Source organism: Clinocottus analis, unplaced genomic scaffold (assembly GCF_023055335.1).
Source record: "Clinocottus analis isolate CAN_PGR_092001 unplaced genomic scaffold, fCliAna1.0.p SCAF_1, whole genome shotgun sequence".
Lineage (NCBI taxonomy): Eukaryota > Metazoa > Chordata > Actinopteri > Perciformes > Cottidae > Clinocottus > Clinocottus analis.
The window spans coordinates 13,018,073-13,032,026 of NW_027175820.1; the positions used below are offsets into that span (position 1 = coordinate 13,018,073).

Here is a 13,954-nt window from a genome sequence, read left to right on the forward strand (position 1 = left end):
GGCTCAGGCCAATGCAGTGGACAACTGACCATCTGTGAGTAGAGGGGTCAACCAGGTGGTCAGCAGCTGACTTGTAAATCAGGAAGCTGACTGCTTGTACGGGATCAGAAAGAAAGAAAGATGAAGTGGCACTATAAATTACTTTAGGTGTTAACTCCAACTGCTGCAGGCATTTAGTTAGTTTAGTTAGATATTTAGTTCAATGGGTTAAATACCATTACTATTAATGCTACACTACAACTACTATAAAACCAACAGCAACTTCTCTTGTTTCTATAAAATTGCAATAATTACTAAACTAATTCAGCTAAATATAAAGTCATGCCTGGGATGATAGTTTGAGATTTTAGGAAAGAACTGCTTTGTTTGGTATGTTCTATTATTTTATGTTATTGGTATTATTAATGTCTACTAATATGGCGAGATCTGCAGTTTTTAAAAGTTCACTCAGTGCTCTTTCTTACTTCATCAGATTGCCTTAAAGGTTGAATAAATGTTCTTAGAGGAAGAAAAATATGCAGTCACAGCTGCTGATTAATATTAAGCCAAATCAACAAGCTCTGCAGGACTGTGTTTTGAAGAGAAGGAAGCTGTTCTGTGCCGGCAGATTTATTATGTGTTTTATGACTGCTTTGAGCAGGGTTGCTGGAGGAGCATTGACATCAAAGACTCATTGTGTTTGGCTCTGAGAACCACAAAGATAGTTTATTAGCCAAGACTTAAAGGAAATGCAACCTCTCACCAACAGAGCTGTAGCTCAAACAATGAGCGTGTCTTGTGAGCAAACTATCTTGCAGGTCTGAGATTTCTTTTTCATTAATTAGTGCTGCGGCACTGTGCAAAAGCTTCTGACACCCTGTGTGGAAACACATCCTGCATCAGAGAACACCCTGCCGTGCTGTGAGGAATCTGACTAAATGGCTTTAGCACTTCTCACTCATTATTACTTCCTTTTTTAAGACATTGCTTTTTGCTGTTATTATAGCTGCACCATTAATTAATGAATTAAATGTAACCAGCAAGCTGAGTCAGCTAAAAACGTTCTAGTTTTGATTGTCCACCGTATCTAAAGTTAGCTTCCATTAGCCACCATACGCTGCTGGTCATAGCATTATAAATATACGTATTTCATCATATTAATTTTTCTTTAGTCGATTACTTCTGAGGCGTTAATTGCAAATGTTTGTATCTGCATTTTAAAGGACTTCCTAAAGAATTGAAGCTACAGATGATCTAATGTGAGGCTACCGCCACACTAATAAATTTGTTTTAAATCAGGGTTTTAAAATTATAATGATCTTTGTTCACAAAGGCATTTCAGCATCGTTTTCAAAATGATTTCCGTCCATACTAGTAGCACTAACATCGCATGACTATTCACGTACAATGGGCACGCGGGTGCCGGTGTAAACAGGAAGTAGATTGGTTGCTTAGTTAGAGAAAATATGACTATTATGGGAATGATAGTAGTCTTATAAAAGGTAATAATAAATGATGGTGCTTGATACTTAAGATCTTTCTCTTGTACTCAAACAGACATATTTTGTAGAAAGTCTGAGAAGTTTTATTTTTCAAACTTAGTTACAAGGCTGCAGCTCTTGCTCGTTCTCTCTCACACATACACGCATTAAATTGACTTCAAAATGATTGAAATTCACCCCGCTTCGGTAGAGTTTCTAAACGACTAGTGTGGACGTTCAGTTTAATGTAGCAAAAGATATGCATTTTAAAATGGAAATGTAGGAGTGGGGATGTATCCTAAGAGTCAACATTTTGTGTCCTTGCGACCATCAAATGCTGACTGGAATTTTCTCAGCAGGTTATTCCTTCGCAAATTAAATCTGCTCGTACAGTAAATGGGAATTCCTTTAATCCAACAGAACCCATCCCTTTTTTTGCCAATAACATTGATTCCTGAACTGCCAGTTGTAGCAAAACTGGATGCTGCCGATTTAGCTCTTTGTAGGTCTGCAGAAGGACATGCTTGGAGCTTGATGGTAAATTATCACTTATGACCAATCCAGATGATTGAAAGCACACCCCGAGACAGGAATGTGTTTGAGAGGCTCCAGTTGGGTATAAATGACACGGTGTTGTGACCTCTCCTCGCGTGTGTATTCTCTGGCTCATGAGATGAACATGTAGGTAGTCGAGGCTTAAATACTTCTCATACCTGTTGGCACCAGGCTGCGCTGTGTCCACAAATGTAGATTTATGTCATAGCTGCAGGCCATCTTACATCTTGTCCACTCTGTTTGTTTCACAAGGCAAAGCATGCTTCCTGTAAAAACTAGATTTCAACTACAACCTTCAAAGATTATGCTAAGTGTGTATGTCAGTGTGCATCTGTGTTCATTTGCATGGGTAAGGGCAAAAGAGAGAGGGGGAGGAGAGAGAGAGATAGATGATAGATGCTGGTGTGAGAGTTCATGCAGGAGTTGACATTTATGGCCCCTGTTCGGGCCTGGCTTGCCGCGGCCTGGGGGGCCTTTCGCAGGGCAGAACAAAAAGCTCACAGGCCAACAGGATCTGCATTTTGGCTGTAAAAAAGGGTGACCACAAATGGCTCAAATATGTCCTTTAATACAAACAGAATAATTTATGGCAGTAAGGACATGTGAGATTTATCTCAGTGGGAAGGACAGGAAATTGTCATCGCTAAAGGAATGGAAACTCTAGCAATTAAATCTAGTTCTGCATTTACTACTATATCAGGTCCTACTGAAACAGTTCATGAATTGAAAATTAATTAGAATAAAGGTTGATAATGAATTAGTCATTTAAGTATTTTACTCAGGCAAAAATGCCAAAGATTTTGAAATTTGAAGATTGCTGATTTCCTGTGTTTCATGTCACTGTAATCTGAATATCATTCACACAACTTTCGCTCTGAGAATCTGTGGTATGAACCTTGGTTGCAGTATCGAAAAGCATAAAGCATTCATGAATAATAACTATTTGTTATCTGGGGTAGAGAGAGTATGCACTGGGTTGGTCCCGTCATACAATGTTTTACGGTCAGAGCTTCAGGTGTCAGATCCATTGTGAGGGAACAACTAACTTTTCCTCCTGGTTTTCTCTGATCAGGACTCTGTGTTATCACCTGTTAAATGGCATTTTCTTTTAACTCTTGATTTTTCCCTGTTTTTCCACTCACTTCCTCTGCTTGACCCTCCACCGCTCAGAGAGAGGCCTATCACCCCTCCTTTTGCAGGATTTAGCTTGCCCGGATTCCATGTCAAAGGTCGTGGCCCAGATGTCACAGCTTCCCCCCTCGCAGAGCTACTCTCTTGCATAATTACGACGGGCCCATTGTATTGTGGGGATGGGTAGAGGTGCAAACTATGTGCCTGCTCCTCTTTGGAGGCCGACACTAAGGCATAACAAACTGGGCAGAAAACTTTGGATAACAATCAGAATCAGAACCATTTAATGCCATGTATGCTTTCACATACTAGGAATTTGTCCTGGCGGGACATTGGTGGACATTGTAGAAAAATACAGGTTTTCTGGTTTTATTCTTCTCTTGCAACAAGAAAAAATCATAATGCCGTTCATATCGGTGATCAGTATGATACATATATTATATGTTTCTTTTTTTGTTCTTAATTGTCATTGCAAATAGCTATATACATTCTCCATGCTTTCGGCAGGGAGAATCTCTGAGCAGAAATAATAAGGCTCATCTCATATTTCGAAACCGTGACCTCAGAGTCTTTCAGAGTTTAATCTCGGCCTGACCTGCTGGCCCTGGTCTGGCTCCAGTGAAACTCCTGAGGGCTGTATGGGTGTGCAAGAAGCGAGACTCCACCCCTTCTAAACTTCTCTAAGCGCCATGCACACAAATTCATCTCCTGTGGTCTGCCTCCTCTTAGGAGACCCTAAACGCCTCATACACCAGTAGATGTGGGCTTTCTGCCGGATAGACAGGCCTGTAATAATAGTAACAGAGTCAAGATTCTTTAGTCAATTTAAATAAAATAGAAATGTTCATCTTTGATCTATACATTTCTTTCAGTGCTTCCGTAATCAACAAGTGTATTGTTCTCGAGCAGCATCTATTGCCTCAAAGGTAGCACTTATAGTAAGGTGAATTTCTGATAAACAAACATACATAATTTGCATTAAAACAATGACGAGAATGGCAAGTGGTCCCACTCTTACCTATTGTTATTTAAAAGTTCCTAGATCTCAGAATAAAATCTAATTTGAGCTGTTTATCAATTAATGCATACATGGTATTGCAAAAGGGATTTTCCTATTTCCACCAAAGTGTAACCAAGCATTTCAGTTACGTTAATTAAAAAGGTTGAATAAAGATCAGTGTGAATATCAGAATTGTATGCAACATTCAAATTAAAACCCTGATCATTATTCTTTTATGGGTAAAAGGAACATTTGGTCAGATGGCTTTTGTTCAGCGCAGGGTCTTCAGGGTCACAGAGGCCCGCGACTGCTGTTGACCGTCTGCGATGTCCTTCCCAGTGGATTGTGTCCGTCGATTTGACCCCCAGATTCTGGACCTGAATAGGAGTGTCCACTGACCAATGACCAGCAGGCCTGACTGGGGCCGTAGAAAGGGCGTACTTATTTTCTCAAAAGACTTGAGGTAGCAGGGTGATGGATAGTGGAGCTCTTCTGTTCTGCTGCCCTGAGTCCTGCAGAAACTGACCAAAGGACGTAAGGCACTGAGCATCTGTCGCACTGCCTCACCTCTAGTTCCCAAACCACTCAAACCAGAGAACCTCACTGACCCCACACCCACACGGTCCAAGTATCTTTCATGTATCACTCCTGCTTCCTGTTAGCTGCAGTAATCACATTGTCATCTGTCTTGGTGGTTATAGTCCATGGTGAACGGTTGAGTGTTGGTGAGAATAAATCTCCACTTATGTTGACCAAAGTCCAGATCTGAGACTGCTAGTAGACTGATGAGATGTGTGTTTCACATTTCTATGATGTGATTTATTTTTGACATGTTGTTCTCTTTCTTTTTCTTAATGTAGACCCAAGGAAGAAGTACCATATTAAACTTCTGGCTTATAATCTTGTGGGAGATGGTTACCAGGCTGACCAGACTATCAGCACTCCTGGATGTGTCTGTAAGTCGCACAATATACTTGTCAAGCCATTTTTTAAGTGTGTCTGACTCTGAAGCATGATGGTGCCGCTTGTGCTTGAACATTGAATAACATCAACTTTTAATGTATCCCTTAGCTGTCAGGGATCGCCTCGTGCCCCCTCCACCTCCTCCACATAATGTGTACACCAAGACGAACAGTTCGACCGCAGTGTTTCTGCGCTGGGGTCGGCCAGCCTTCACCTCCAGCCATGCGGTCAACTACACTGTTCGCTGCAACCCAGTAGGCCTGCAGAACGCCTCGCTGGTGCTTTACCTGCTGACGTAAGACTTTATTCATCTTACAAGTGTTCATTTTAGGCAGCTTTAATATTTTTAAAAAACTAATAATTGATGAATGCAGCTTGTTGGAAGTTCTATATGACGCTTTCTTGCTTGGAAATGAGAGTTTTATGGAACGTGAAACTTGGTGTAAAACGTGTGTGTTTTTGTATCTTCCTGTGTGATGATTGCAGCGCTCATCTTAACACCATATTATTGACATATCACAGCCTCATCTGAATCAAATCACCAGAACGGTTTCTTTACAACACTTTACAGACACAAAAATATAAAAATACTTTCTTATCACTTGTTGAGGAAAGTTGACTGGTCTCCCAGAAACTCTCAGTTGTTTCTTTTCCACCATTTTCAACACGGCTCCACATCGCCATCTACTGGGCAAGACCTTCTATTAAGGGACCAGTTTACAAACACTACACATGTGAATTCATATAATTATATCATGAAAGACACATAGCTTTTAAAGTTATTGTCTGTATTGTGTATTCTTTGGCACGCAATTGCCATTGATTGTATATTTTAGAGTAATTCATTTAGAGTGATATACACAAATATATCAAAACCTCAGCAAGTCACATTGAACTGATTTGGATTATAGATCCTCATTTTGACAAAAGGAAATGTAGTATGTTTTGAATAAATTCACCCATAAAAAGCCTCTGTAATGTCTTTCTTCTACAGGAGTGAGCAGAACCTTCTTGTGCGAGATCTGCAGCCTAACACCAAGTATGAATTTGCCATTCGCCTTCACATTGACCAGCTATCCAGCCCCTGGAGCCCAGTGGTCTATCAGAGCACTTTCCCTGTTGGTGAGTGCAAAATTATCAAACATTTAAATCATAATAATTATATATCTGGTGTGTAGGAGTGTGTGATTGCTGCTACAATGTCATTTCATTTGACCATGCTCTTTGTACCTGCACCCACACAGCTCCCACTCTGCCCCCCTCCAATGTGAAAGTGACTCTGATTGAAGAAGACACTGCGCTGGTTTCATGGAAACCCCCAGATGAACCCAATGTATCTGTGACACATTACACCATCCTGTATGCCTCCAGAAACGCCTGGGTAGCCGGGGAATGGCAAGTGCTACATAAAGAAGGTAAGGAGAAGTGTGCAGAGAATGAGGTTGTGCAGGTATGCAGGGGGAACCACAAAGAGGTCCTCCTGTCCAACACACATACTCAATTAGAAATCAGTAACTCATTTAATTCACCTCCTTGTCTCAGTTCATTGTGATCCCTGAATGGTGCCATGACAGGTTGAGCTCAGTGCTTTTGTTTTACTGATAAAAGCCCCGTTTGGAGGTTTAATGCCACTACAACAAAGACTTTGATTTACTTTCTTATTGACCTTTTTCACACAAAGACTATTTTGAACCACTTCTATTTATAGAAACAGACTATATCTTTTACTAGTGATACACTTTTTGCAAATACAAGTGCAGCAGTGTTTTAGGCATTTATTCTCTCTTTCTGATTGTCAATCAGTTTGTTTGCATTTGATCAAGTATTACATCTAAAGTATGCAGATAAATGCAGCTTCTAACACATATTATCAATGTGAAGAAGCAAAAAGAAGGCTCTACACAGGTGTTTGTATGTTTTCTGCGCTGCTGTAAAGTGTCATCCGTGTCAGATCACGTATTTGATTCGTTTTCATCATGGTCAAACTCATTAATATAATTAATATACAGACATCATCGGTTGTGTAACTGTTTCCCGTTGATCTTAAAACAGTTTATTTAAGTCATAACTGTCCATAACTATGTAACTAAGTTTTAAAATGCATTTCATTGTGTATTCTACAGCAGACATTTTGTCCGCAGGTCTAAATGAGCTCTTTCAAGCGAGATTAATTTTTCTATGAAGTTGTCTCAAGAAAAACACATTGTTTGCCACATTATAACTGGGAGCCATTTTAGTTTTTTAATTTGCACTTCGGATGGAACATGTGGGAAGTTTGTCAGACATGAAGTTACTTTTTAATGAACAGATTCAGGGAGATACAAACTGCAAGTGGGAGTTATCTGTTTATAGAAGATGTTGTTGTTATATTGTTCTATATGATTAAGGCAGAAGAAAACAAATATACTGAATGATTAAGACAATATGTAAGAGTTACAAGTGTTTATATTGGTTAATTGGAATTCCAGGGATAATCATAATGTATTTTCTGAATTATGCTCATGGTGCAGTAATTATGATATGTAAAATATATTGAAAGACATTTATGTTAATGATTGACAAAAATAAAGTGAGAAATCTTTGTAAAGCAGCCATTCCACTCACAGGCATTATAAAGCTGTCGCTCGATCTGGTTTCTGAGGCAGCAGAGCTGTTTTTTAGGGCACATGACCTCAGGAAACACAAAAAGACACACTATACCCCCTGGTGAAGGGGTCAAAAGTGAAGCCGTTCACAAAGCTCCTCCAGCTCAGCCCAGCCCCCCATCCCCTCAAACTGAACACCCACCTCTCTTCTGCCTCTGATGGGACCCTGCTGGTGTGTAGACTGGGTGGTGCTGGATACGGGAATGTGTTTAGCCCTGATCCCCTGACCTCCTGCTCTTCTCTCATATAGCATCTTTCAGTCTTTTATCTGTGAGGATTGTTTTTATGTTTGTCTTTTTACTGCATTACAAAGTCCTGCGCTTCAAAGGTCAGCTGACTGATGAAGTCAGAAGTTTACATGTATCTTTACAGTAGTATATTGGGGTAACAGTACAACCTTTATGTGTGTTTATTTAAGATTAACTCATGTTGCATGCTTAAATTTATATTTCAACATTTAAGGAATAGTTCAAGATTTTGGGAAACCCAAAACGTATTCACTTTCTGTATTTTCTTTCACAATGTGCAGTGTGCAGTTAAACACCAGAGTTAAATGTCACTAACAGGAACCATCACCATGTCACTGCTGGAGAACCTGAAGCCTGGCCAGATTTACTTTGTGAAAGTTTCTGCATCTAACAAGATGGGTGATGGGCCGTTTTCTCAAACACTAGAGTTGACAGTCCAAGCTGATTTATCATTCGGTCATGATGTTCGAGGCTCCACCCACTCTACAGGTCAGTAATATCAACGTTATCCTGACAGAATGCCTTTATAACTTACAACTGAGGTTTTTCTTTCACAGGCACAAGCTTTTTCCGACTGCCTATATTCAATGTTGCCAATGTTGCTTCATCGTTCACAGGCTTTTCTGGTGGCTTCTACCACCTCGACCAAAAGTCAATGACAGGGATCACTGTTGGAGTCTGCATCGCTCTCATCTGCATCATCATCTGCGCTTTCATCATCGTCTGCAGAGGGAAAAATAGGTACTTAGTATGTCTGAATGCTTTGAAACGGCTGCTGCTTCTAACAGCAAAAGCCACATTTCCTTGAGTAGTCTCTGTCTGTTGTGACATCATGTTTGTTTCCCTCCAGGAAATTTTCAGCGGTTAAAACATGCACAGAAGGAGGGGACACATCTGTCTTGGCTGCAGGACATGTGGGCTCTGATGGACAAGCTGAACATGCTGATGTGAGCGTCCCAAGTCTGAGCCAAAACCATTTCATTGACGCCAAGGTACTTGACACTTAGTACAGCATGTTACACGCTCACCAAAATCCTGAAATAATTGTGGAATGTGTTTTTTCTGGTCTGAATGTTTTTGGGAAATTTGTCAAATATTTTTCACTTTTTTGGCAACCAAATTGTATTTGCAACAGAAATACTTATTGGTGTCTCAGAACTACATCAAATGTGCTTCAAGTGTATTACTTCCAATCATATTTATTTATTGCAATATAGTCCTGGTTCATACATTTTAATAGTTAAATTAATTTTCAAATATATATTTATATTTGCACTTGTAGGGTGGAACAAATCTCATCATAAATTATCTCGGACCTGTTCAGCCCAGCACTGAGAAGAAAGAGAAATGGTTTTCCTTCAGCAGTAATGCAAAGAAGGACTGCAACGCATTGCAGGTAAGAAACAATAATTTCTTACCAGTGTTTGTAGATTACAAGGGACTCTTTTGTCCTTGATGGAGCTCCAAGCTGCATATAAACCAGGTTATGTAAAAAGAGTAGACCCAAACCTCAGCCTTAACCTAAGCAGACCTATTTTATTGGTGGTCCTTGTTGGAGGTACTCTGCAAATAAGGCATTATAACTTAAGCTTTGATATTCAAAGGCAATTCTCTTTTTATAATTTTGTAATTTTGAATGCAGTGTAAGTAAGAACCTTGAAGGATGTAAAGAAGGTATAGATGTTGTTATGTATTTAATCTGCCAAAGGTTACTAGAGCAACCACATGAAGAGGAAAGGAAACACATCCGTTTAGGATATTCTATAAAAATAAATTTTTCAGGAACTGCAAAAAAGTCTGCTAAGGGTTTTATGTATAATTTGGATGACATGTGAAGGCAGAATAAGATGATGTCCAGCAGGCTTGCTCGTGATGTCAATATAGGTTGCAGCTATCTGCAACTACACAACAACAAATAAACACTCATACTAACTGGAGAGACATGTTCTGTGTGTTGTAGAACATGAGACACAGCTCCGCCTCCCACCGGCTTGACACCACAGTGTTGACCTATGAAGAGGAGCTTTCGATGTCTCCAGACCAGCCCACTACACTGCAGGCCGCGCTCTGGCGTCCCAACGGCGACTTTGAGGGCTCCTCCAGCAGTGAGGGCAGCCACGCAACCGGTGATTCGGGTCGTTACTCTCACGACGAGACAGAGATGACCAACCTTTCGTCTGGAACCAGTAGCCGCACTCCGTCTCTGACGGCGGAGGAAAGCGGAGGCTCGGACTGCAGCACACCCCCTGAGGACCACGACGAGCTGCTGGAGGAAAGTCCCGCTGACCTGAAGTTAATGGAGTCTGTCGAGAACGACCGCTGTCGCCAGCAGTTCTGAGTCTGTACTTCCTCTCCAAGTGTGTGAGACTGTGTGTGTGTGTGTGTGAGAAAGAGAGAGAGAGAGAGAGAGAGAGAGAGAGAGAGACCTATGTGTGTGTGTGTGTGTGTGTGTGTGTGTGTGTGTGTGTGAGAGAGACTGAGTGTGTGTGAGACTGTAAGAGTATTGGTGTGTGTGTGTGTGTGTTTGTGTGTTTGTGTGTGTGTGTGTGTGTGTGTGTGTGTGTGTGTGTGTGTATATGTATGTGACGATGTGAAGGCAGTGGTACACTTGCATAAAAAAGTCCAACACTGAAGTAGAAGAGCAGCTGAGCAGATCAGAGAAATGTCTGTCTCCTCATTGCAGCTTCTTATTTTATTTTTTTCACTCAATCATTCATCTTCTGGTGAGACCTGCATGAGAGGATTGATACCAGTTTACTGGAGTGGTTTCAATGTTTTCATCTGACTTCTGTCTACTTTACTCTAGCGTGATTCCCAAAACTTCTAACAAATCCTTTAATTATGGAGCTGCCACAAACAACAATTTAAATGTATCCACGTAAACCCCCTGCAGTTAATTTCCGTTGTAAGTGTACCACAGGCCTGAATGTACGTGTGAGAGAGAGCTGTAAAGAAACAAGGAGAGGGACCTTTTTCAACCTTTATCCTGATCCAACACACAATGAACAGAAAGCCGACAAATGCCTTTTACAGTATAAAATATTTGCAGGGAGGGGTCATTTGATTTCTTTTACTCATTTCTTTTTCATTCAATGAATGTCTTATTTTTTCTTTATTTGTGTCTGTACGTTTAAAAAAAAAATCTCACCCAACATGAATGTTTAAAAAGACTGTCAAAAATGTTAAAAAGAGTGACATTTCTGACATTATTTAAGAAAGTTTATCACTGGAGCGAAAGGAAAGTGTAAGTGCTTTTCGCTGGTTATCTACCTCGATTTACCTCCGGGTAAACTCCCACTGTATATTTAATAACTACTTATACCTACGTTTTGTGATGGGCAGCCTCAGTTTCATTACATGTTATACTTCCTGATGACTTTTCTTCTGATTTATTATCTATTTTTGTCATTTTCTCTTACTTTGTCCTGATTTTACTGGATGGTAAGGGCGCTGCAGCTCTCTCCTCTCGCTGCACCTGTTGTGTGGCCTGAAGGGTGGAAACATACAGTTTGTTATTTATCTTCTCAGATGTTGCTGAGGTACTGAGCCAGTATTAATAGTGTTTTTTTGAAAATTGTGTCCATTATTGAGTAATGGTGTGAAAAGATAAGGAATTTCTGCTTTTGTTTTGTATGTCAGTGTGCAGCTGCCCTTTCTATTCCTATGTTATACTACCTCAATTCTGAATTTATGTTATTGTTTTATTGTTTTCCTAAACTCAGGGAACAAAGTTTAATACATTTGAAAAGTCATGTAGTGTTACATGCTTAACAGGGTATCTTCTCAGTATAAACCATTGTAGAGTGTAATTGCCTAATAGAATGAATGTATCTGTTGTTGTGCCGCCCTCCACACAGATGAAAACCCCATCTGTAGTTTCTCCTCAGGTCCTATAACGTCTGTTTTTTTTTTTACAACAGACTCTTTTGTTTATTGACTTTCTCCTTTTTATTTGTGTAAAGATTCCTACCAGAAGTGCTTGCAGCGGTGTGTCGGTACAGAAAAGCTTTATAATTGGCCTTAACGTGGAAAAGCATCCCTCAGATGTGGAAACCAAAGCCTAATCTTTCTGAGGGAAAAGCTCCACGTGAGGATCCAAAACGAGAAGCATGACTCTAGTAAAAGCAATGGAAGTGTTTAATCAAAGAGGAAAGTGAAGAATTGAATGAACACCATAAAACTATATTTTTGTTAGAAGATAATATAGTTCTGAGTATGCATTGTAGTTACCTTTGTTCCAAGTAGTTTTTTGTTTTGTTGTAGAGTAGATAAAGATTAGCACTTGTCTGCCAAGTAGTTTTGTATTATCTGCCAATATGCAGCGGTGACTGTGACGCTATTAACCAAAGAGATGTTTGCTACCTGAGTTTATTTTAGTCTCTCAACTAATCTCTTGCAGAAGGTTACGGAGAAATGTGAAATAATTTTATTACACGTTAGACCAAAGATGAAACGCGGCCTTTGAGATCAGTTGAGCTCCTCAAATGAAGCCTTGCACATTAGTGGCCTTGACCCGTGACAAAGAGAGTGAAGTGTAGCGGGTTAAAACTCTGAAGAAGTGCCTGCAGGATTTACAGACACCTAATGATGATGGAGTGACGATTAAGTATCAATTTTATGCACACAAATCAAATGATTCTGTCGCAGAGTGCCTCGAAAACTGCTGCAAACAGATGTCTGTAAATTGTAGGAGAAAATGATAAAATACAGTATATATTATATTGAGTAATGTCTGTGTTGCAACAGTGCAGTCGTGTGTAAATGAGCGCCCACTGATTTTCATACATAATTTTACCAAAAAAAAATGTAAGTTTGTATTTGGAAGATTTTCTCACATGTAAATACATATATTTCTTGTTTGAAACGTACTTTACTTCAATACATGTATTTGCATTTCATGCCTTTTTTTTATACAGATAATTTGAAGATCTCACACATATTTTTCCAATTATCATAACAAAGAATGTACAGCAGTCAGTGGGCACACAAATGTTTTCACATTTCTGTATTTTCAATCAGGGGATTCTGCGGAGGATTCAATCATGAAAAATGACACAATCATCTTAACTTTCTTTTGAAAAGCAAACAATGTAAAACAAAGATTGTTTTTAAAGGTCACCGTTGCATATTGGCATACTGACAGAGGTCCGTTAAAAAGAATCCTTTCTCTGTGTAAAATGTGGTCATTGTGAGTTTTCTCATACTTATTGTATTACTGTATACTTTGTTGAAAGTACAAGAAAGTATGATGAAAGCTGTTTCTTAATCATCATTTATTTCCACTAAATCAAGTTTTTTTTTTTTTAATCTGTTGTCTTTCAAGATGCTTTTTTTATACAGTGGAGTAATGATTTTAGTTGCAAAGTAAAATAAGGACATAAAGTTCCATTTGACCTGGATCCATAATGTATTTATATATCGTGTATTGTTAGAGCTAAAGGCTCAATCCAGAATCTGAAACCAGCTCTTTTACACACACACACACACACACACACACACACACACACACACACACACACACACACACACACACATACATACACACACACACACACACACACACACGAATACATACATACATACATATACACCTATACACGTATATACACACACACACACACACCTATACACCTATACACACACACAGATGCTGAAGTCATACATCATGTTCTGAATTGGGCCTTTTTAGTTCATACATATTACATGAGTTCTACCTCTGGTTTTTATTTTTTCATGTTTCTTTTAAATGTGCAGATGAAATTCACTTGGGTCAATAATGTCTGTAAGTTTGATATCACGATCCTCAAACAAGTCTCAAGGTCTTATTCTGTTGTCTTTCATCTCATGAATGGTGTTATGTTGGAATTATGTTCCTGTTCAAACGTTTAAAATAAGGGATAAAACGCAGAATTGTGTTTTCCCTGTTTGCAGTACTGTTGCGTTATGAGGTGG

General features: G+C 39.5%; 1 protein-coding gene across 1 annotated transcript in view; it reads left to right on the top strand.

The window, feature by feature from the left end:
- prtga (protogenin homolog a (Gallus gallus)) overlaps window positions 1–13,536 on the top strand; it is a 28,944-nt gene extending 15,408 nt beyond the window's left edge. The window contains exons 11-19 of the mRNA XM_068576711.1: window positions 5,007–5,102; window positions 5,218–5,404; window positions 6,104–6,231; window positions 6,354–6,524; window positions 8,321–8,491; window positions 8,620–8,743; window positions 8,853–8,994; window positions 9,285–9,398; window positions 9,963–13,536. Coding sequence (XP_068432812.1) covers window positions 5,007–5,102; window positions 5,218–5,404; window positions 6,104–6,231; window positions 6,354–6,524; window positions 8,321–8,491; window positions 8,620–8,743; window positions 8,853–8,994; window positions 9,285–9,398; window positions 9,963–10,340 — 1,511 coding nt within the window. The 3' untranslated portion in view covers window positions 10,341–13,536. The remainder of the gene's footprint in view (window positions 1–5,006; window positions 5,103–5,217; window positions 5,405–6,103; window positions 6,232–6,353; window positions 6,525–8,320; window positions 8,492–8,619; window positions 8,744–8,852; window positions 8,995–9,284; window positions 9,399–9,962) is intronic.
- Window positions 13,537–13,954: the final 418 nt, after the last annotated feature.